Below are 23,596 nucleotides of genomic sequence, written 5' to 3'. Positions count from 1 at the left end.
GGATTTGTAAGCATTGGATTTTTGACGGGTTTTCTGGTTGTTGGGTTTGATGGGCTTGGGCTCAGGGGGGAGGGGGAGAGGGGAGGTCAGCCATGGAGGCGTGGGGAGCTTGGTAGTAGGGATTCCGGTGATGGGTTCTGATTGTTGGGTGCTTGGGTTTTCTTGGGTGCTTGATTTTGAGGTGATTTTGATGGAAAGAGAGATTTTGGTGGGGAAATTGGAGGAGAGGAAGGGGAGAGGGTTTGAAGGGAGGAGGGATGAGGAGAGGAGAGAAGCGGGAGGCATTTGGGGGGAGGGAGAGAGAGAGAGCGTGTGGATTTTGGGAGCTCGGATGATTTTATTTTCTATCTATTTGAGCCCAATGACGGAAATGATCTCGGTCGATATTGCATAAAAGTACCCCTCCCAAGAGCTTTTACAGTTTTGCAAATAAGATATCTATTTTATTAGGGTTATTTGCACTTTAGTAACCCAAAACTTTACACAATTTTCAACTTTGACGCCCGAAGCTCACACAATTTTTAACTTTGAAGCTCTAAAAGGTTTTTCCCCAACACTTTGATATCCTAAAGTTTACACCTTTTGAATTTCGATACCTGGCCTAATTATGTTGGCCCAAAATTTGTAGTACAATGTTAAACGATATATAAACTTTAGGGCACTAAAGTTAAAATTTGTTTAACTATTGGGTATCAAAATGTCAACGAAAGAAAAGACCTGAGAGTATCCATGGCAAAACTGATGTGAACTTTGAGATAAATATGAACTTTGTGATATCATAGTTCAAAAAGATTTAGACTTTAGGAGTACCTAAAGTGCAAATAGCCATTGTTATAAGTGTGTGTATAGTGATTAGAAGCCAGTGATCTTCCCTTTTTTTTTAATTATCTTTTTTTGGAAAATAAAATGGTGAAGGGGGCTATGCATGTGCAAGTGCTTATGTTTTCAAAAGAAATAAATCATTAGGCCTTAAGCTGCAAAAAGGAATAAATTTCGGAGTACCTGTGTATTAAACCTCTAATTTCAAGCCCTTCGTAATTGATTTCCCTATTTCGTCTGCCCTGCTTCTTGGGCACTATTAGAATTTCCTAGTTTCTGCAATCTATTTAGATTTAGCCCCCTCGCACAAATTTACCAACAAAAGTACAAAACCCTGTGATCGAAAGGCCAAGGAAATCTTTGAGCAAAGCCCATGATTGTAATACAACTTGAGGAGGTACTTCTGGTTCTGGTAGTAACTTTCTTCAAGTAACCAATACCTTGTGAAAACTATCTTGTTCCATTAGTAAAATTATTTATGTAATCAATCAGTCTTGAGCTTGATTTTCTCATTTTAAGATTGACGTAGTGCGTATTTAAACCGAGTTCAAGGACACTGACAGTAATAAATTAGAGGAGGAGGGTACTTTTCTTCAGGAAATATTTACACAAGCTTGGGGGACCATTAGAATAATGGACAAATTTTCAAAACCAACCCATTTGATAAACTATTCCCAAAAAAAGACCCATTTCAGTTTTATTTGTAAAAACCGACCTGGTTTCAGCCTCAGCGCTGAAACCAGGTCGGTTTTTGAAAAAAAGTTTCCGAAACTTCACGGGAGTTCAACTCCCGTGAAGTTTTGTTATGTGAAAAAACTTCACGGGAGTTGAACTCCCGTGAAGTTTCGTAAAGTTTTTTAGAAAAACCGACCTGGTTTCAGCGACAGTGCTGAAACCAGGTCGGTTTCTCTAAATAAATCCCAAATGGGTCGTTTTTTGCAATTAGTTTATCAAATGGGTTGCTTTTGAAAATTTGTCCTTAGAATAATATTTCATCGATGGAGATGACCCATGTGGGGATTTTCATGGCATTTGCTATTTTACTGACCTTCTAATTTTCCACGTGTGTTTTTTTTTCCTTTAACCGGAAATTCTAGCAGGTCTCGACTGAAACTATCAATTTCTTTTATTGATGACAGGAATAACCATTAAAAGCTTATAAAAAAGTAAGGTGTCCCGAAAAACTTCGAATTTTCCATAAAACTACTAATACTGGATTACACAGCATCACGCTTACTATAATACATAGCTCAATTTATTTATTAGGATACAGGGCTCATTTTAATTACTATAAGGAGCTCAGCTCGGAGGTGGAGGATATGGTGTTTTAAGTCAAGGTGATGGATATTGGACTCCTGACTTCATAGTGCTTCTTCGGGTTTGTACTCCTTTCTATCTTACTCACCCAAGTCAAGTGGGCCTCAACGAGGCTGTCTTTTTTGCCTTTGACGGGTGTAACATGAACTTCAAAATCTGCCTCTTTTTGATATTTTGTGAACTTGATAGTTTTGGGGTGAGCTTCCACCTTGACCTCCTCTTCTTGTGACCTCATCTTAATATCCGCTGTGTACTCTGTTTCTGGCCCGACGTTTTTCACCTTGCGACGAATAACCACTTTCGGCCCATCGTGCTTCATCGACAATCCAATCGAAGGGTAATTCAGTTGCTCGGGTTGAATCTTCCCATAAACCTTACATTCTACGCCATAACCAGTGGCGGCTGCAACCTTTTTATCGTCGTCGTATAGGCCACATAGGTAGCGAAAGTAATCCTCCATCTTCGTATCGTATACGAGGCCTGGATCATTGGCTTCTTCTGGAGTGAATAGATGACCAGCTCCCATGTCAAAGAAGTTGGCTATGTCGGATTTCTCGTCCAAGATTGGCTTTCCTTCTCGATTGACGAAGTTAGACGATGTCATGATCGCCGATTTAACCTCCGCAGGAGACCAGTCAGGGTGATTGGACTTGATCAAGGCTGCAACGCCCGCGATATGGGGAACGGCCATTGAAGTGCCAAAGCGCATCATGAATTCATCATCATTATCTTTCGATGCGGCTAGAATGTTCACACCTGGAGCGATGATGTCTGGCTTTAGAATGTGGCCATTCACAATACTGGGGCCTCTCCCTGAGAATGCACCAACTCTAGGTGCAGGATTATCATACTTCGTACCTTCAAAACTAAATGCAGCTTTTGGGTTGTCTGTCGCTGCATAATCTTTGATTATCAAGGAATCATGGTAACTAAGCACGCACGCTGCAATGACGTGAGGGAATGAAATGATCGTGGATTCATATGATTTTGGATTCATCAGCACCATGGCGGCTCCACCGGCAGCATGGACGGTCCTACCCTGAGCAATAACATCTTCAAATTTTTTCCCGAGTTTGCAGATCACCATCTTTCCCTTTACCATGTCCTCTTTCAAGGTCCCAGGTTTGCAAAAGGCTGTGCCCAGGTCTCGTGTAATCGCACCAGGGTAAACTAATGGTAGCTCGTCGGTGGCGGAATGGATCTGGTAGGCTGATTCTCCTACCAATTCCATGCCATTGTGAAGCTTCACAATCACCTTCAGAATCCTACTCGTACCGCTGGCACCCACGGTTAGGACCCAAGGCGCATCATGATGGACTGAGCTTCTCTTGGAGCCAGGAAGATTGCCAGCTACAGCAGTAACCAGAATCCCTTCTTTCTTGTCTCTTTTCTTCACTGTTGCTCTAAAAGAACTTCGAGCGATGCCATTTTCATAGAATTCCTTAGGCTCATTAGAGAGTGAGATCGAGAGCAAGTCGACTCCGTCGTCCATGGCTCTGTCTATACCTCCCATTATGTCACTCGCCACACACTGATCAAAGCATACTTTGTAGATCGCTAGATGCGCGTGAGGTGCTGTCCCCGAGGCTGTTCCCCAGGCTAGGCCAAGGATACTCGCTCCGTCGACAAAGTTCCCAGCCGCGGTGCTTGCAGTATGTGTCCCGTGACCATCATCATCCTCCGCTGACGTCTCCTGCCCGCGTCTGAGTCCAAGGGCACCAATGATCTTGTTGCTGCAAGTGATGGGAGGGATGCACTTCCCGCCCCAACTTTTAGGTGGCGACGGTACCCCGTCACCCTTGAATGAGTGGTGAGTAGGACGAATCCCATAATCCACGACACCGATGATGACACCTCCGCCATATTTAGTGCGCTTCCACAGGCCATCTTCCTTCTGGTTCAAGCCTAGGTACTCGGGTGAGTAAGTCGTGCACGGGGTATGAATTTGGTCTGGGTGTGCTGACAAGAAACCCTCCACGGACTCCATATCTTGCACTTCTTTACGGGTGAGCCTCGCCGCAAATCCACTGCTGGCGTGTTTGTACGAGTAGATCATCCGAGGTTCGCCAGTGGGTAGGTGGGTGGATGGCAAGAAGGACTTGTACCAGTTCTCTCGATCTAAGTCGTTATTGAACCCCGTGCCATCGGCAGGCATTACACTAACAATATAGACTTCTGGCTGGTTATCTGTAACAACAGATTTAAGCCCAGAGCTGAATGGAATTTCTTTGTGTTTAGTGGGAAGGGAAGGATTGTTGAAGTAGGAGAAGAGAAAGGCTGAGAGGAGTATGAAGAGAGATAGGAGGAAGATGAACTTGTGCTTGTCCATTGCTGAAGGATGGTAACAGACAGGAGGAAGAAATGCAGCGAATCTGGATTGTTGGAACAAAGGCTAAAACGAACTAGACGCTTAAATAAGTATAGCAGGAAAAAGGTCTTTTTCGATCCTACACCGTTCATTTACCCCTTTGGCCCTTTTTTATTATTTTTATGTTCCTTTTATCCTTCTTTTGTGAAGTTGCCTGTTGCTTGCATTGAATGACCCGGTCTTATTTAATTTGATTTGTGTTTCGTTTCTCAAGTTATATTGCAGATGTGTCCCTTGACTTATGGACTCAAGCTATTGTTTCCTAGGTCCTTTTTAACTACTTTCTTATTTTCTCTCCTTGTTATGTGAACTTCTATTGTTTCCTAGGTCCTTTTTAACTACTTTCTTACTTTCTCTCCTTGTTATGTGAACTTTTCTTGGGTCTTTGATTTTGACGAGTATGAATCTTTTGACCAACCTGCTGGTCTTATTTATTACATGCGTTTTGTCCAGAGGTTAAACTGTACTGTTTGGTAATGAGCTGTGTTAGTTTCTGCATTCTTTTTAGAAGAGATTGTGCAGGTCATCCATTTGTTAATAACTTATGTCCACACCTTCTGAAATATTTATGTCCACGCCTGCTTGTAAGATGTTATGGGCGATACATTTCGAAAAAGAACCATTGTGGATGAAGTGGTTGCATGACAATCACCTTAGAAATGATAACATATGGACAGTATAAAAGAGGGCGAATAATTACTGGGCATAGGAACAGATTCTTAATGCTAGGGATGTCGTGCTCCACAGGCTAAGTTGCATAGAAATGGGTATGGTTACCAGTACGGGTGCGGGTATGGGTGTGAGACACGGCAAAATTGTAAAATGTATGGTATGAGGACATGGCTACGTATATGTATTGAAATTAATAATTTACATGAGATCATTATTGTTTTTCAGTTCATGCGTCATTAGAATTAAAGCTCCTATCACATTTTAAATTTCTTTTATTATATTAATTATTATAATTTGAAAACTACTCATTTTTGAACTAGACACCCAAACAACCCTTTAAACCTATAGTTTTGTACTTGGGTACGGGCTAAAACGAACCCGACCCATATCTAACTAGTTTCAAAGTATGGGTTGAAACGAACCCGTCTCATATCTAACTAGTTTTAAGAAATGGATGTGAAGGGTAGGAGATACATCCAAGAAGTGTTTGTCAAGTTCTTTAAATTAAAGCATATATCTATCATATAATTGAGTACATGTCATTATGCACATATTCACAGGAGTGCCCATGAAGTTTGGGTATGTGAATGTGTCGGGTACGAGTATAGTTTCATGATAGACGTACTCAGGTAACATAGTCCATATTTGGCTCCTAGGCAGAGGTTATGCAGAAGATGAAGCAATGGCGCATCGGTTGTTTGTTATCTCAAAGGTGAAGCAATGGCGTATCGGTTGTTTGTTATCTCAAAGGTGAAGCAATGGCATATTGGTGATAAGTTTGTTATCTCAAAGCCTTATCATGATTTAGTTCCTGCTAGAGCTGAGGTGAATTGGCATAAGACAATCTGGGGTAAGCTTACAATTCCTGAGAATACTTTCATTATTATGTAGTTAATTGCACGTAAAAGGCTATTGACTAAAGAAAGATTAAGTTTGAAGGGATTCAAATCGATACTTCTTGCTATTTATGTTCAAGCTCTATTGAAACTCAAAAACATTTGTTCTTTGAGTGTGTGTTTTCGGCTAAGGTGTGGAGCAGGATCATGCTCTGGATTGGTTTTAAAGAGAGGACCTGTGCATGAAATGTTTTGTTTCATATATTTAACCAGAATTTGCACAGGAGGGAATATGAATATAAAGAGAATGGTTGTTGCAGCTGCAGTATGTTTTATGGATTGAAAGGAATGCTGGGGTGCATTGTGCACAGTCAAGTTTATAAGAGCACTGAGGTGGTTGCTAATAGAGTCAAGTTTGCCATTTGTCCATCATTTACAGCCACAATATCCCCCCTGAATATAAGGTGTGGATTGAATCCTTGAGATAGATGTGTAGTGCTGTAAATACATTTTGACATGGTTTTTTTTGTTTGTTTCAGAGTCTCTATACTCAGGTATGCCTGAATTTTTTTTTAATGTAAATAATGTTCATTTGGTGAAAGGAAAGCTTTATTCCCCCACCCCCACCCCCCAAAACACACACACACACATAATCATGCATGAATGTCATGTATATTGATTTCGTTTTTGTATGTGATTTCCTGGAGCTTCAAGATGACACTGATTCTATTATGCCAATTGACAGGATAGTAACAATACTGATGATCACGGCGGATTCGTATGAGTCTGATGACTGAGAGATGGTGGATAAAAGACTTCTTTATTACCGTCAACATCGTCTGGGTTGATTTTGTTTATTGTTCGTATTCGCTGATTAGATGAGTTTGTTATACCCTGGAAAAAAAAATTAGTTCTTGATTGTGTACCTATCCATAATATAATACTGTAGGTTCTTGTAATATTGACAGACTTATGATTAAATTACAAGTTCAAGCAAGGTGAGGAATGGGCACATATAGCACATAAAATACTTTAAGACCCTTCCTAAAACAGTTATCTATACATGCAAGGGCGCTATATTTCTTAAAGGTAATCTAGCCTAATCTTTTATTTTCACAAACTAGTTACAAAGTGTAAACTCCTGAATTAGAATCTGAGTGAACAAGAGGCAAAGAGCAAGGTCTATCTCCTTAGGTCAAAAGAATTTGTTTGCAAAGGAACCAATCAATCGCGAAACGGATGGACATTTTCTAGCATAATGGGTTGGGATGAGTAAGAAGGTAAAGGACCAAAAACTTTTTCTATCCACAGAATTCTCTGTTTGGCACTATCAATATATCAGTGCAGTGGTTAAACTGTGTGATCTAAGCTCTAAACCAATAAATTCCACACAGGGCAATCTATATAAGAAGCCATCTACTGTCAAAAATAACTCATAGCTACAAGCATTGGTAATGAAATGGCAATGTGATTAGTCAGCATAATTCTTTGAAGCAGACATAATAGCTCAACTAATACATACCTAGATAGTGTTTGACTTCACCATGAAGGCATTTTTTTTCCGAACATGCACGAGGACCGGTATTGCTTGGGTATCCCTAGGGCACATAAGGAATATTTCCTGATATTCTTTGTTTGATTGTACATATCCCAGAGACACTTGGCCTTTAATTTCTGGGACACGATTTCTTACAATAGACTTGCATTTTTTGACTTCTTAAACGCATACAATTGTATATGTTAAATATACATAATTAACATAAAAATGTATACGGTCATTTCATATGTATTTAAATACAGCCACTGGCCCATTTAACATCATGTATCTGTTACAGTAAAGGTATAACATGATTGTATCCGTGTCTGCAGATCATAGGTCTAACCCAGTAAGCATTTCTATTTATACTGTGACTTGAATGTTTGTAGCTCTATTTATCTTCTACTAATGTCATGAATTTAAACTTCACCATGCTTTCTCCTGAGTCCTGATCTTAAAAAAAATTTAAGATTCCTTTACCTTTTGCATGTCTTTACAAATATTCCTCACCTAACTTTGTATTAATTACAAGCAAACAACTAAACATTTAACAAAGCAAAAGCCAAAGGTCATTGTGTGGTATTTTATATCTGTCACAATGTATTAGTTAAGATTTTAAGATTCAAATGGCGAAACATTTATCCGTAAAAGAAACATTGAAAAGGATAACACACAATGCATGACAATAGTCAAATAGGAGAGGCAAAGGACATCAAACTGACCTTCAGAACAGCACAAAAGTGATGAATCACACAAAAGAAAATCGTTCTTCAAAACAGCACCCGGATGTACACAAATCCAAGAAGAAGAAACCAACTATAAGAGAAAATCTTGGATGATGGGTGCTTGAGGAACCACATTTAAAGAAGCTTCCTCTCTTTGTCTATGCTTGTCTTTTTGCTTTCCATGCCTTGATGAACTTTTATGTTCCTTCTCTTTGTTGTCCTCCTTTCCTCGATGACTTCGATGTTTGTCTTTATTGTGGTGCTTACTTCTCGAACTTGATCCCTCATGTCTTATCTCGTCCATATTTTCTTTTGTGAGAGAGCTGGTTTCGCTACTTATTGGTATATCCTTTGACCTTCTTCTTGAAGACTTCTCTGAAGTTTCTTTGCGCGATGATGCCGGAACTGTTTCTTTATTTCCCAGAAGGATATCCCGAATTGCACCAGATAGCTTATCATCTTTCGACTCCTTCACTGGTTTCAGAGAAGTTGATGGAGTGTCTCCGTCATCTAATTTTACTACTACTGGTCGAGGCTTTGCAGGTTTTGGCTTCCTGTGGATAAGTGACTGCTCGGTGAGCTTCAGTAGATCGCTGGTGGGTTCATCATTGCTAGCTGATAATATGGGATCGTTAGCTTTTGGATAATCATTCGATCCAGATTCCTCTTTTTCAGTAGGAAGGTAGAATAAGCCATGTCGCTTACGATGTTCTGCAAGCAAAGCAGTTGACTCGATGGCTGGTTCAGATTCCTCTTCTATTTCCCTTTGTCGATGGCTTCGTAGAGAAAATGAGGTTGAGGAAGTAGAAATAATATCACGATCACCCAAAACTATGTCCAAATCAGCAAGATTTTCCTTAAGAATGAGCCCCTCAGGAACAGGAATTTTCTGCTGTGCATGCAGCAAAACAGGACCTAGTTCTTCAGAAAATGCCCCGGTAACGAACCCTACAATTTCCCGAATTCTGCGATTTTTCCTAAAACCCTCCTCTGTTTCCCAACCTGGAACCTCTTTTAACATGCGGATCAAACCGAGCACATTCCTCGCCCTCTCCTGAACCTGCACTCCATCACATTCATATAGTGGCCCAACAGCCGTCTCGACCAAATTCAACAAGTACACTAGAGACTCATGAGTCAAGGGTTTCATGTTCTCTAGTTTTAGCGAAGTACCAAAATCATCCTCACTCTCAACAGCACTATAATCACTAGTTTCAAAACTAACATTTGTTTCTTTCTTCTCAATGTACGAACCCAAACAGAAGACAAGAACTTTAAACACAGCCTGTATATAAACAGCTCTTACCAACGGAGGCAGCAGGTTTGTCCTCGGCTGCAGTAGGGCTTCCAATAACTCTATCGGATTCTTCGAAAACTCAACATACTCCCCAGAAACCCAAGCCGCTGCGGACAGAATCTTATCAAGAAAACGATTGCCGAGCAACGCAGGATCCATCAACAGATCCCTAGCAACCCTCACAAGCTCCGGCCTCGCGTCCCTCACCCTCAAACCGATATCTACAAGCTGCCTCTCAATCTCCACCCCCTTCTCACAGTGCGGGTTCCTCGCCATCTCTCCAAGGACCGAAACATACCAATCGAAATCCTGAACAATCTCATAGTAGTTCCGCCCGCAAGAGCTCAACATAGCACCAAGAATCTCATTAGCAAACACGGGATCCGACCTCAACGCATAGCCAATCAAAAGAACGGAAATCTCAACCACGTTGGTCTCGAAGACCACGCCCATGACAAGATGCAGCGCCTCCCGGCGAATGTTAGGATCCAAATCGCTCAACGACCTGATGACCGCCTCCCGGTTCTCCTCGGCTCACGAATCCTTTCGGCTTCAGGGCGACAGGGCGCGTTGCGCAGCCGGTACATTGCAGCGTTCGCGTCTACCTACCTAGGCGTTCAGATACTCGGCCCTTCACCTTCTCGACCGGCCTCTAACCGCGCCGCTCGCACTCGGAAGCAATTGCTGGTCAGCACGGCCCTCACGCACTCAAACACCAGGGACTTGGCGTTGGACTTGCTGATCAGTCGCAGATCGGATTCCACGACCTTCCTCCCCCAGCCTGCGGCTCCACGCCGCCCCAGCCTGCCAAGATCTTCAGCAGACCTTGATCAGGACCCAGTTGCCTCCTGGGACTCGGCCAGCGATCCGGGTTGGAAGTCGAGGCGGGCCAAAGGGGCAGACAGGTGACGGGCCCCGGTCGGACGGCCCGTAGCTTCGCCAGAAGACGCGACGGCAAAACTCGCGGCCGGAGACGGTGGCCGGTCGAGAGGTTTGGCGACGAGCGCGAGGGATGATGGCCAGGGGGGCGGGGCGGGGAGAGGGAGACGACGGGTGAGGGCTGCGGCGGCTGGACCTGCCGTGCGGAGACGGAGAGAGAAGGGCAGGACAGAGGGGGAAAGGAGAGGCAGGGGGAGGCATCAGGAGGGCGAGGGTGGGAACGCGAGGTCGGGAGGAGGAGGCGGACGGAGAGGGGAGGGAGAGCGAGGGGAGGCGGAGGTGCAGCGGGTGAGGGTCGGCGCGAGCTGCGAGGAGCGGAGCGTCCTTGTGAGAGTGGTTGTGGGTGCGATGGGCGGAGCGAGCAGTCGGTCTTGGAGGGGAGGGTGGCAAGCCATGAGAGGGAGGCGAAGAGGTAGGAGAGGCGCTGTGAGGCCAGGGACGCGAAGGGGAGAGGGGAGTGAGCTCGGATTGGGAGGCGGAGAAGGAGGAGGGCGGGAGGGGAGGTGGTGTGAGGAAGGTGAGAGAGGTAGGTGTAGTTCGAGAGGGGTCGGGAGACGGACTTTGTGGAGGCGTCGCGGCAAGGCGACCTGAGCTCGCGGATAGGGCGGAGGAGAGGAGCGAGGAGAGGCACGGGAGTGGGCTCGGCGACGAGGGAGAATGCCCTGGCACGACCGGAAGGGACCGTGATTCAGGTCCTCCAGGCTGCGCCTGCGAAGAGCGGAGTCGGCCAGGGACGGGGGGAGGAGCGAGGAGGAGGCCATAGGCGGGGGTCGAGCAGATATTGCGGGCCCGTAATGAGGGAGGGAGGTTGAGACCGTGGGAGTGATGATTTAGGACAAATTTTCAATTTAGCCCAATTCCGAAACTTAGTTCTCAAAAAAACGACTTATTTGGAAAAAAAATATTTACCAAATTCGACCCGGCTTCAACCAGTTTGGTGAAAAAAGCTACAAAACTTTACGGGGCTTCAAGTCCCGTAAAGTTTAAACCCCCTTTAAACTTGATTATCTGGCGTTTAAACTTCATGGGACTTGAAGTCAAGTCGTTTTGTAATTTTTTCATCAAATTCGGCCCAGTTTCAACCAATTGGATGAATCTGAGTCGAATTTGGTAAATAATTTTTAAATATATCGCTTTTTGAGATTAAGTTTTTAAACGGGTTGTTTATGAAAATTTGATGATTTATGTTGTCTACAGAAACCATGAAGGTTTGAGGGCCTAATTTAAAATAAAAGATAATTCAAAATATGAAATTACTTGGGGGCCTAATTTCAATATATTATTAAAGGTGTGTTGGGGGGAATTATACTGCGAGACCCCTACCATTCGTCCCTACTTGAAAAAAAAAAGACCAGAAAACTATTAATTCGGAGCGCGTCTTCTCTTTGCAATATGAAAATTGGGGTCTGTCTCAAAATAGGAAAATTGGGGTCTCATTTCAATATATATAGAGTCCCATATATTAAACTCTAAAGATATGGGGGAATTATATCGGCAAAATGGTCAGATTAGTATATTTTTTCGAGGCTTGGTGACATGTTGGTATATTTTCTTTTAGTTTTGTCAGATTAGTATATATTTTCGACTCCGGCGCATATAAGCCTTAAATTTGGCGGGAGTTACTGTCCCGACCCGGGTTGATGTGATTTTTTGCAAAAAAACCCTCATCAAATATAATTTTCTGCTCCTAACCCCCCTCTCCCTCCTCCTTCTCGTCCTCTTCAACCTCCCCCTCTCCCTCCTCCTCCTCCTCATCCTCGCCCTCCTCCTCTTCAACCTCCCCCTCCTCCTCTTCTGAGAAAGAGTAAAACCCAAAAGAAGATTACGTATAGTTGGATAATTTATCCATACGGAAAGAACTTCATTTCCGATGTCATCACCGTCTTTCCTTTTAATTCTTGTCTTTGTTATCTACCATTTCCTCATGAATACTAGGGTAAATTAAACATAAGCCCCTATGTACTATCACAATGTTTCACGACTAACCCATTAAAACAAAGTAAATAAGTAGAAGACATAATTATTCAAGCTTCAGCAGCCTGACACTTTTAAGCTTCGGTTAGCAGAATTCAAGAGTCATTCCTGCAATCAGGAGAGATTCAGAGACCAATTTCAGCGATGCATCAGGAATAATGGCAAAGGACAGCATCATAACATGCATCCCAAACACAACTAACCCCAGCAAGACCACTTGAGATATTATAAAATTAGACATCACAAAGATTTGAGAAGCAAACAACAAACAATTTTCAACCATAGAGTCCATTTTCTTTTATGACCATTTTCCAAATGACCCCCTCAATTTTTTCCACTATGGGGATGCATGGGGATGTAACAAACTGCCTCGGAACCCTAAAGAGGTCCTTCCCACCAAATGGGGAGGTCCACTCTGGGGATCCTGCAGAGGGTGCAGCAGTACGCTCAACCATCAGGCCTCCATCGTTGAAAACCGGCCACGAAGATTTCGACGACGGAGTGTATGAAGATTGCCATGAGTTATCGTACAACCGCTCACCCTTTATAGATGATGACGGCAGTGACAGTGGCGTCTAGTCCAAACTCCAATCTATGCTGGTGTAGTCACACTGAGGTATCGTCCCGCGAGTGCTCCAGTTGACGGGCGACGAAGAACCGGAAGACCCCGCTGTGCCCCAGCCGGTGAATAGCCCTAATGAGGAAGGAACAGCGAGCGAAGATGAGGATGATGACCTCATAGTAGTTCCTGGCATATTGTAGGAGCTACCCCACCCTGAGCCACCTGAATCCATATACGATGAAATGTATTTGATGAGGGAGGTTGAAGAGGATGAGAAGGAGGAAGAGGATGAGGAGGAGGAGGGAGAGGGGAAGGTTGAAGAGGAGGAGGAGGAGGAGGAAGAGGATGAGGAGGAGGAGGGAGAGGGGGAGGTTGAAGAGGATGAGGAGGAGGAGGGAAAAAGGGTTAGGAGCAGGAAATTGTATTTGATGAGGGAGTTTTTTGCAAAAAATCACATTAGATCTGATCGAAACAGTAACTCCGGTCAAATTTAAGGCCTTTATGACGCCGGAGTCGAAAATATATACCAATCTGACAAAACTAAAAGAAAAATATATACCATTTATTGGAAAACCCCCTATCATTTATCCCTACTTGGAAAAAAAGACCAGAAAACTATTAATTGGAAAATATATACCATTTTGCCGAAGGGAAAAATTGCAAAATAGATCGTTTTTGCTAATTATTTAGCAAAATAGACCGTTTTGCTAAATAATTAGCAAAATAGACCTCTTTTTGACCAACAGGCCAAAAAGATGTCTATTTTTCAAAACAGCTCAAAAAAAATACGGGACTAGTAGTCCCGTATGTTTTAATCACGGATTAGTAAAATTTTCTACTCAGAAAACATATGGGACTACTAGTCTCGTATGTTTTCTGAGTCACTAATCCGTGACCCGTATGTTTTCTGAGTCACTAATCCGTGATTAGTTGGCTCTAAACATACGGGACTAGTAGTCCCGTATGTTTTCTGAGCCTTGTTTTTCAAAATCGACATCTTTTTTTCAAAAAAGGTCTATTTTGCTAATTATTTTTTAAAGTGATCTATTTCGCTATATATTTCATAAAAAAATGATCTATTTTGCAAATTTTCCCTTTGCCGAATTATATTGGAAAACCCCCTATCATTTATCCCTACTTGGAAAAAAAAGACCAGAAAACTATTAATTGGGAGCGCATCTTCTCTTCGCAGGGGAGGAGAGATCAATGGAGGAGCAAGGTGGAGACGATGATCGAAGGAGAGAGGCCGCGTTGGCTTCAACTCCACTCTTTCAACCCAACTTCAAATCCTCCAAGGTCACCCAAGCCCAGCTCGATAAATTCAGGGTAATTGCTTACCTAATCTCTCTTCTTCTTCTTCTTCTTTAAAAAAAAAAACCGATCGATTCGATGCAATCATCTCTTTGCCCTCGCATAACGATGAACGACTGAGATAAACCCTAATCCTGAGCAAATTTACTACTGGGAGTTATGGAATCTTCGGACTGATCGGAGTCGGGAATTTTAGGTGGGTTTTGAAACTGGAAAGAAGCCCTAATTCGAAATGCGGAAGATTAAAACTCAGACAGTGTAAATGGCATCGAATTTTAAATTTGAAAGACAAGGTTATTGTAATTAAGGTCTTGTTTCTGGGACTCGTTCCCTATGAGAGCTTTGCACCTTTTCAAACCATTCCATGAACTTTTAGATGACCAAAGTACTGGTTATAATTAGGTTGCATTTGCTGCCAAATACTGTAAACGAATCCAATGCATTTCTTATTTCGTGTTATGTCATTTGTTGTAAATGCACATTTTTATCCTGATTTTGCTGTTTGGTAATCAAATGAGAATCTTAGGAAGCATGCAAGGATGTGTTCATTTCAATTAGTGGAGAGGAAAGGCCTACATTCATTTGTAGGTAAAATTATTTTTAGCCATTTTATTTGAGGAGAAAGACTGTATAATGAGCCATGGCCCAAATTTAGCACGTGACCATCCTCGTTATTGTGTCAAAGCACATAGTAATCAACATAATGAAAGCCAACATGACAAAGCACTTACCCTACCCGGATGAAGCAACGTCACTCAATACAAATGAATTAAGCGTCACCTGGCCCCAAATAGACATATACACCAAGTCGGTCATGAATAACATATAAGATTCTCAAACACAAAATATACAAGCCCCCTCTGGCTCAAATAATTAGGAGGAGTACTCAGCCCTTGTTGGGTAAAGGAAAACCATATCATCACATACGAGCATCAATATAAAACCATCCTCTCGTTACTATCAAAAATACCATCACCAATGCGTACAATATGATGAGTTGAGTCAAAAGTTATAAATAGCTTACACATGACATTCTTAATGAAAAAATATCCCAAAGTGAGGTGGTAGCTCTTGTCCAGTATCCCATATATGTGTGTGTAGATATGCATGTACGCTTATGTGTGTATATAGAGAGACAGAGATGTGTATAATATTTAAGTGCATACAGATGTGCATGCATGCATGTGGTTGTGTGTGCTTTTGCAAACACAAGTGTACATACTATCCCCATGAAAATGATGCTAAAGGTTTGGAAGTTTGTGGATAATGTGTCTACTAAAGTCATGCAAAGTAAATGACAAGTATTCTATGATAGTTGTGCAAGTTATTGTGCAAGTATACTACTAAAACATGCACAACTCGCAAATAATATCATGGAACAGATTTGCATGAGCAAGCTACCATGATATTAATCAGCATGAAATTTTTAATAAGAATATTAGCATGATGTCTAAACCTCAACATTGAATATATAATTTACCTCAACATTGAATATATAATTTAACTTTGATATGGGAAAAGATGAACTTCTAATAGCACGAGATTCGATACTGATTATGACAACTTAAACAATCTACCTAAAAGTACTAAATTTCATTTTTTATGTTTTGATACATATTTTCTCTTCTAAACCAGAAGCTAGATTTTCATATTAGCTTAATAAAGAGAAAAAGGGAAAAGAGATGAGAGTGATTGAGGGCTGAGTGGAGGGAGGGAGGGAGGGAGAGGGGCGAGGGGAGGGAGGGAAGGGTTCTCTCATATCCACGTATAATCACCCCTCACACATGGCTTATGTCTTTAATGGCCTGTTTGGATGGAGGGTAGAGAGGGGGAAGGGAAGGGAAATTTTATTTTAATCTTGTTTGGGAAGAGGGGGAAGGGAAGGGAAATTTTATTTTAATCTTGTTTGGGAGTTTTATTTTGGAGGGTAGAGGAGGGGAATGGAGGGGAAATTTGGCCCAAATTCTTACACCCCAAATTGGGGTGTAATGGAGGGGAAGGGAAGGAAGGGGAAAAATTCCCCTTCCTTCCCCTTCCTTCCCTTCCCTAAGTAAACTCCCAAACGCACCATAAGAGAAATAGGTTCTTAGATGGCACCTTCTAGCCATCCACCTACTTTTTTGATGCCAAATAAGTTTCTAGTTAATCAGGTCGATGATTTTTAAAATTAAATATCATGCCCCACCTGAGTGTGTGATTCTTCTGACACCTAAAAATCACATTAATCACTGACTGGGAAAATTAATTTTATTTTCTTTATGAATTAGGTTTAGCATTTTATTTTATTTTCGAGTATTACAGGTGGCCTTAGCTTTTATTTGGTTTACTGTGTTTATCATTGAGTTTTATGACTTCGCTTTTTGAAATTGCTTCTATTTACGTGTGACAGGAGCTGCATAAGAGACGCTTACAAATAAAACAAATATCAAAGGATAAAGAGATGTTAAAAGGTGTTGCTTAGTTTCTATAGTTTGACTGCCATCTTTCTGTAATTCTCCTCATGGTATGTTTGCTTCAGGAATTGCAAGAAGACCTGGAAAGGTAAAGAAGGAGGATCTTGTCTGCAAGGACACTAAAGGAATATGCGAATCTGACATTAAAGAAGATTCAAATTTCTGCATTTCAGAGAGAAAGGACTCTTCAGTAAGCCCAATCAGCTATTGCTTTGTTTTCAACAGAATCTACAATGTTATAATTTATAGTGTAATAGTTCACTAATTTAAGAAGTTAGATAATTTCAAAAACAGTGACTTCTTTTTCTTCAGAAGATGGGACCTTAATAAAATTTGAACCTTATACTTTACATGAACAAATATAACATCATAAAGTAACTGGTAATATGCGAGACAGAGAAAGAGAAGGAAATAAATCATACTTCAGAATTTTGTAAGATTCTCTTTTAGGATAAAATATAAGGCCCCACTAAAAAATGTAATATTTTCATTTTTCTGTTTGAATCTTATGGGCGATCCTTGGATTTTGCAATTTGACATCCGATCAAATCTATCCATAACAATTGTAAACAATGGAAAAAAATCATAAATTTGTATACGAAATATAACAAAGATATATTCTTATCCCCATACTAAAACTAATAGTAGGATTACTTTTAGTCTTCCTAAATTTTGAAAAGGAAATAGAAGCAAGGGCCTAAAAACTGAAAAGATAGTACTTGTAGGATCATAATAGATATTGACCCTCAAAGGATACTAAGAACGCCTTTGGCATAACTTTCTATTATAGAAATGTCCTTTTAGAAGTCTCTTCCAAAGCACTTATTTTAAAATGAATTTGATCTGTTTGAAGTCTTCAATACTTATGGAGAATTGATTATTATAATGGACTTCTATTTGACTGTGGTTTTGCATATGTTTGTATGGACCTTTGAGGTGAAGTTTAGATGGTAATGGATAAAGAGGAGAGACAAAAGGCAGGGAGAGAATAATTGCCATGGGTGACACTGATTGTAACATAGCAACAACAAGACTCTATCTCAAATTTCTGTTGTCGGCTTGGTGAAACCTGTGAAAATATTGTTTCTTGTATGTATGTATGTACGTGCGGATGGGCGCCGGAAGCGTGCGTGTATGCATGCGCGGGCCGGGCGTGGATGTATATATATATATTATATATTATATATATATATATATTATATATTATATTATATTATATATATATATATGAGCAATTCTTATGTCAACTTAAGTGGATGTCCACCAAGTTTCTATCCACTCATGCTTAGGGATCCTTGCATGATGTGAAGAGTCTTTTTATATATATAAATGAGTGGATAGAAACTTGGTGGACAAAGGCTTGGTGTTCACTTAAGTTGACATAAGATCAAATAATATATATATATATTATATATATATATATATATTATTTATAATACATACACATATGTATACGTGTACATATGTACATACACATACAAATACACATATACATATGTATATGCGCGCGCGCGGCCGCCGCACGCGCACACACACACACACATATATATATATATATATTATATATATATATATATATATTATATATATATATGAGATTAGGGCTGTTTGGTTGATGTATTTGGCATTGGGGTTGGGCAGAAAGCCTACCAAAGAGCACTTTTGACAGGCTTTCTGCCCAAAACGCCTCTTAAAAGAGGCGTTTTGGGGCAAAAAGCCTTCCTAAAGTGCTCTTTGACAGGCTTTCTGTCCAACCCCCAATGCCAAATACATCAACCAAACAGCCCTTAATGGGTATCCTTGACAAGGAGGGAGATTCCCTCCTTGACAATGATGTGTCACAATCCCCATCATGTGAAATTCTCTCTCCTACTTTATTCTCTCTCCGTCACATGGTGGGGATTGTGCATCATTGTCAAGGGGGAAATCCCTCCTTTGTCAAGCGATACCCATTAATCTCTCTCTCTCTCTCTTCTCTCTCTCTCTCATATATATATATATATATATATATAGTTATATATAGTATCTATATATAGCTTTAATATATGCTAATATCAGCACAGTGATAGATTAATATTTTCTTGAAAGCTTTGGATGTGCTTGACCATCATGCCAGTCAACTAATCTCATCAGTGGCATAAATACTGTGACACTAGATTCAAAACTATGACGTGTCTTATATATGCCAAAATTCCTTCGCTGCAAATTTTACTTCTGGGAAGATCTTGCTCTTTGTTTAACCTAAGTGGTATCTTCAATTGCATCAGGATGAAACAATGCCTGCTTTTGCATCAAAGAAGAGACAAAAGTTGCACTGGGGGTATATTTTCTTATTCTTAATTCTACCTTAGTACTTAAAATTTGTTTTCTTTGGACTCTGTGCTTGCATAACCATATGCATGTCATTTTACGTGCTTCTGCAGCACTGCTTTAAGGCTGCAAATGTTATCATATCTTTTACATGTCATTAATTTCTTTTTATACTATATCTCCCAATCGACTATTCTATTTGTTGAAGGTTATTAGAACTGGATGAAAGCAGACTAAGTTGCATGGAAACGGGCACGGGTACTGGTACGGGTGCGGGTGCGGGTACGGGACACGGAAAAACTGTAAAATGTAGGGTACGGGGACATGACTACATATATATATTGAATTTATATTGTACATAAGATAATTTTTTCTCCTTCATGTGTCATTAGAATTAAAATTCCGATTACATTTTTGAGTTTCTGTTATCATATTGATTATCGTGAATTGTAAACTACTCATTTTTTTACTAGACATCTAAACGACCCATTAACTATATAGTTTTAAACTTGGGTATGGACTGAAACGAATCCGACCCGTATCTCATTAGTTTCAAAAGACGGATGTAAAGTGTAAGCTCTACGTCCAGGAAGTCTTTGACAAGTGTTTTAAATTAACACATATATCGTATAATTGAGTACATGTTGTAATAAATGCATGCATATGTTCAAGAAGTGTCCATGAAGTTTGGGTACGGAAAAGTGTCGGGTACGTGTCCGGTACGGGTACGGCTTCATTATAGAAGTACCCGGATAACATAGAAAGCAGGTAATGTAGTTAGAAAGAAAACATGTAAACCACAACCTTTAGTCCCACATAGGGTACTCAAAAGAGGTTTCAACGGTTTGATGATGCAAGTCCTAAGGAGCCTAGTGCAACATTGGCTAGCTAATTTTTGCGGTTGATCGAGCCAAACCACGTTTTACAGCTAGGGGTCACATGACTTACATCAATCGGCTCGCCGGCCTAGGCAAGAGAAATGGTATCTAAGCAGTTAATCAGTCGTAATTGTGGAATTAAGTGCTATGCGGGACTAAGTGTTACATCACGTTAGCGCATTGAGTGCCGCCTTGAGAACCCGTAGGAGCCACCTCTAGAATCCACATCATTTGTTGGTGATCATACTGAAGAGCAATTGTTATGCTGTGATAAGGACATCACATATATTAGGTGGGGTTATTGTAATACCCCAATCTTTGGTCCTACATCAGGTACTCAAAGAGGTTTCAGTAGGTTTATAATGCAAGTCCTAAGTAGTCAAGTGGAACATTGGCTAGTCAATTTTGGTGGTCCATCGAGCGAAACCACATGTTGCTCGGTGGGATCCATGGCTTACAACATGCCAACCAGATCGTGTGCCCGGGATGTGAGAAGACATGTCCTTGCTTACACTGATCAGTTATTAAAAAGCCAGTCTTTTGCATGTTTTTTATATTAATTCTACCTTAGAGGTCTTTCACAAACTTAATGTGTTTAGCATATGATGGTGTGTTTCTCATTGGCATTCAAGTTCAAACTCCTCTAATTAAGATGATAGTCAAGCAGTAGCTCTTACAAAGTTACAATTTTTAAGAATGAAAAATTTATTGTCCAAAATTACAATTTACAAGAGATGAATGCACCATGCACTACCAAATTAAAACTGTATGTTCCCACACTGCAAACTGGATTGGTATCCATTTCAGATACTGACGCACTGGAAATTTTACCATCAAGGTGCGTGTTATAGTAGTGGACTCAAACTGGTCCTGCTGATTTTTCATATTTTTTATAATGAGCAGTTATCCTTGATGACAATATAAAACATTAAAATCCATACAATAAGATGATTTTGAGATTACTACTTGCGTTATCAGTTCCCTTTAACTGATTGAATAGGAGGGTTATTCACTGCGGAATCATTTTGCCACAAGGATGTTAATACCTCATACATTACTGATGTAGCTAAAGAATAGTTAGGATTCTACCAAGAAATTCAGATTTAGTTACAATGTCAAGTTTTATTAATTTTCAGGGCTGAATTTTAGATTAAGTAGAATATTTGGTTGAGATTTTATTAATTCAGATTTAGTTACAATTTTAAGATTGACTTGTTAGTTGGCAATTATAATGAGAACAGTAAATTCTTTTTTCCTTTTTTGGGGTTCCCCCTCCTGTTTTATTCCTTTTAGTGTAATTTGAGTGGGTTGGTATTAGGATAATGTTCTATTTCATTTTATCATATTTGTCATGATGTAATGCCTTTAAAATGGTTGAAAGATGTGAAATAAAGTAAAGAATGAACATCTTGCTCATATTTACAGTTACTACTTGACTGTAGGTTAGACATGAACATTAGAAGTTATTAAGCAACTAGTTGGTATAATATACAACAAACATGGCCACATACGGGCAATTGAGTAGGATGCATGGATTCAAAATTTCAAATACACCCTAGAAGGAGAGAAGAAAACCTACTTTGAACTGTTTGGTCAGTAAGGATACACTTGAGATCCAAACGAAAACCTATTAATGTACAGCAAGGTTTATTTTATATTTGGATTTATATGGTCCCGTGACATGCCTATAGGTATACTAATGGAAAGGCCAAAAGGGTTGTTACTGGATCAAAATAATCTTGTAGCCTTACTCTTTTCATCTCTGAATTACACTAATCAGTTATTGTTGTATGTATATCACTACTGTGGTCTTGTGTGTGCAGCTAGTTAATTTTCAGTCAATTTTGACTTTGTAGAACAATCTACTCTATGTGGCCACCGTGTATAGCATTAACATATAGTTGGAGCAGACCTTCTTTTGTAATTTTTTTTTCATGAGATTATATGAGAATACCATCTTATATGGAAGAGTGTCATATTTGAAGGGTATATATTATTTCTCAAAATTTTCTTGTGTGCAGGCTTGATCCAAAGGAAAGATGGGAAAGGAAAGCCAACATGTAGATTATCGACAATTGGTATGCTAACTCTACTGATGTTGTTCAGGAAGGATAGTCTCATCAAACTAGGTAATGGTAGACTTAGCTCATAACTCTACCGATGTTGTTCAGGAAGGATAGTCTCATCAAACTAGGTAATGGTAGACGTAGCTCATAACTGAACTTGATTGGGGAGTTGATGTATCTGACCAGCGAGCTTTGTTTAGTATATGTATTTTCAGACCTTCAAGGTATTGGATATCAGCAGCTCATATAACTAGCATGCATATAGACGATGGATATGTAAATTCGTAATTAGGTTGGAATACTTTTGAACTTCTGTATCTCTTTATACCTTCTAGAACCTTTTTTCTTAGAATATCTTACTCTCTTAATCGACTTGGATGTATTTTTCTAGGATCCATGCTATTTGAGTAGGCTGCTTGTTTCAACTGCCTTTATCCAGAAATTTTGTGTTTGTGGAAGAGAAAGACTAAAGTTTTTGATGGCCTTTTCTCCTGCAGGCATGATGCCTTCTCAGAAGTCATTACATGTGCAGTTGCATAAGTGATTTTATGACTGAAATCATGAGCTTGCATTTTTCCGCTCCCTTCAATATGTAATAACCATCTTACTTGAGCTAGGATTTGATCCCTCTATATTAGCCCAAATGTGTATATTCAAGGTGTGGAATTCTCATGTGTTACTTAGGTCTTCATACTACCAAGTTGAGATGGGAACATTATAAATGACAATTTCGAGTAATGTTCAACTAGCCAGGGGAAAGTTTACCCTTAGGCCTCTAATTGTATTTTGAGCCTTGTATCAAAGAATACGGACCTGGTAACGAGAAACTTGAATATGACACAAAGGAACGACAAAGGAACATACGTTGCTGTTTTCTGGTTTGCTTGATAGCAGCATGAAATGCTCAAGCAGCTGCATTCTATGTTTGTCAATTTCTCGTCATTTTTCGCTTTGTGCTCCTTTTGTAGATACAATGTTATAAATATTTGGTGCCTGACAGAATTGGCCTACAATAATCTGATAGCATTCCTTTTGAATACAACTTTTGTCACGCATCCCTCATGCAAGCAGATGGAACTTGGAGATTCAAGTGCCTCGTTGGTTTAGGATATATCGCTTGCCTGCAAACTGTTCTCATCAAATTTGTATTCCATTGCCATTGTCCTTGTTGAAGGCTTTCATTAGCTACAATCCTGAGTAAATTCACAGCCTTATTACTTCTGGAAACTTCAAACTTTGGTGGTAGCCCATACGCATCCCATTTTGTTGGATATGGAAATATGTTTGCTGCCTAATGTGTTGAATTGAGGCCTTTAAAGGATAAGCTTTTTCATACAAATTTCAGACAAACAAAGAACATCAATATAATCATATAAATGGTAAACCAAGCAATTGCTCCAAGCATCTGAACTCTTGGCAGTCCATACATAAAAGGTAAGAAGTAAAGGGGAAAATCATTAAATTAAACATGTATATGCTGCATCTAAGGTAGTGTAAAGCAAATCAGGGGCGGATCCAAGATTTCAGTTCTG

At 40.2% G+C, this 23,596-nt stretch overlaps 3 protein-coding genes across 7 annotated transcripts; 1 reads left to right on the top strand and 2 right to left on the bottom strand.

The window, feature by feature from the left end:
• On the bottom strand, positions 2,147–4,465 carry LOC109841087 (subtilisin-like protease SBT1.2). The gene has a single exon (XM_020409956.1). It carries the CDS (start codon positions 4,463–4,465, stop codon positions 2,147–2,149), a length of 2,319 nt encoding a protein of 772 aa, XP_020265545.1.
• On the bottom strand, positions 8,112–10,105 carry LOC109841081 (AP-3 complex subunit delta; the record flags this gene model as incomplete). The annotated part of the gene is made up of 1 exon (XM_020409947.1): positions 8,112–10,105. A coding segment is annotated over one exon (1,740 nt), but the record flags the coding sequence as incomplete, so codon positions are not given.
• Positions 14,174–22,927, top strand: LOC109828808. 5 transcript variants are annotated; one of them, XR_002243904.1, is made up of 6 exons: positions 14,174–14,372; positions 16,747–16,807; positions 16,876–17,000; positions 19,078–19,130; positions 22,020–22,127; positions 22,562–22,927. XR_002243904.1 is itself a non-coding variant. In XM_020395848.1 (6 exons), the coding sequence occupies exons 1-5, from the start codon at positions 14,253–14,255 to the stop codon at positions 22,060–22,062; spliced, it is 402 nt and encodes a 133-aa protein (XP_020251437.1). In that variant the 5' UTR covers positions 14,174–14,252; the 3' UTR covers positions 22,063–22,076; positions 22,562–22,927. The 5 variants fall into 5 exon arrangements, 1 of the variants encoding a protein (XP_020251437.1); XR_002243899.1 differs by having other exon boundaries at positions 22,020–22,192; XR_002243876.1 differs by having other exon boundaries at positions 22,020–22,356.

This window comes from Asparagus officinalis, chromosome 1, assembly GCF_001876935.1.
Source record: "Asparagus officinalis chromosome 1, Aspof.V1, whole genome shotgun sequence".
In the NCBI taxonomy this organism is placed as follows: domain Eukaryota; kingdom Viridiplantae; phylum Streptophyta; class Magnoliopsida; order Asparagales; family Asparagaceae; genus Asparagus; species Asparagus officinalis.
The sequence above is the reverse complement of the archived record's forward strand: the minus strand, read 5'-3'. Positions and strand labels throughout refer to the sequence as shown.

Coding starts and splice junctions, on each gene's coding strand:
- LOC109841087 (XM_020409956.1), bottom strand. CDS start 4,465: ATGGACAAGCACAAGTTCATCTTCCTCCTATCTCTCTTCATACTCCTC.
- LOC109828808 (XM_020395848.1), top strand. CDS start 14,253: ATGGAGGAGCAAGGTGGAGACGATGATCGAAGGAGAGAGGCCGCGTTG. Junction 14,373..16,746: donor CCCAGCTCGATAAATTCAGG/GTAATTGCTTAC, acceptor TACGTGTGACAG/GAGCTGCATAAGAGACGCTT. Junction 17,001..19,077: donor CAGAGAGAAAGGACTCTTCA/GTAAGCCCAATC, acceptor CAATTGCATCAG/GATGAAACAATGCCTGCTTT.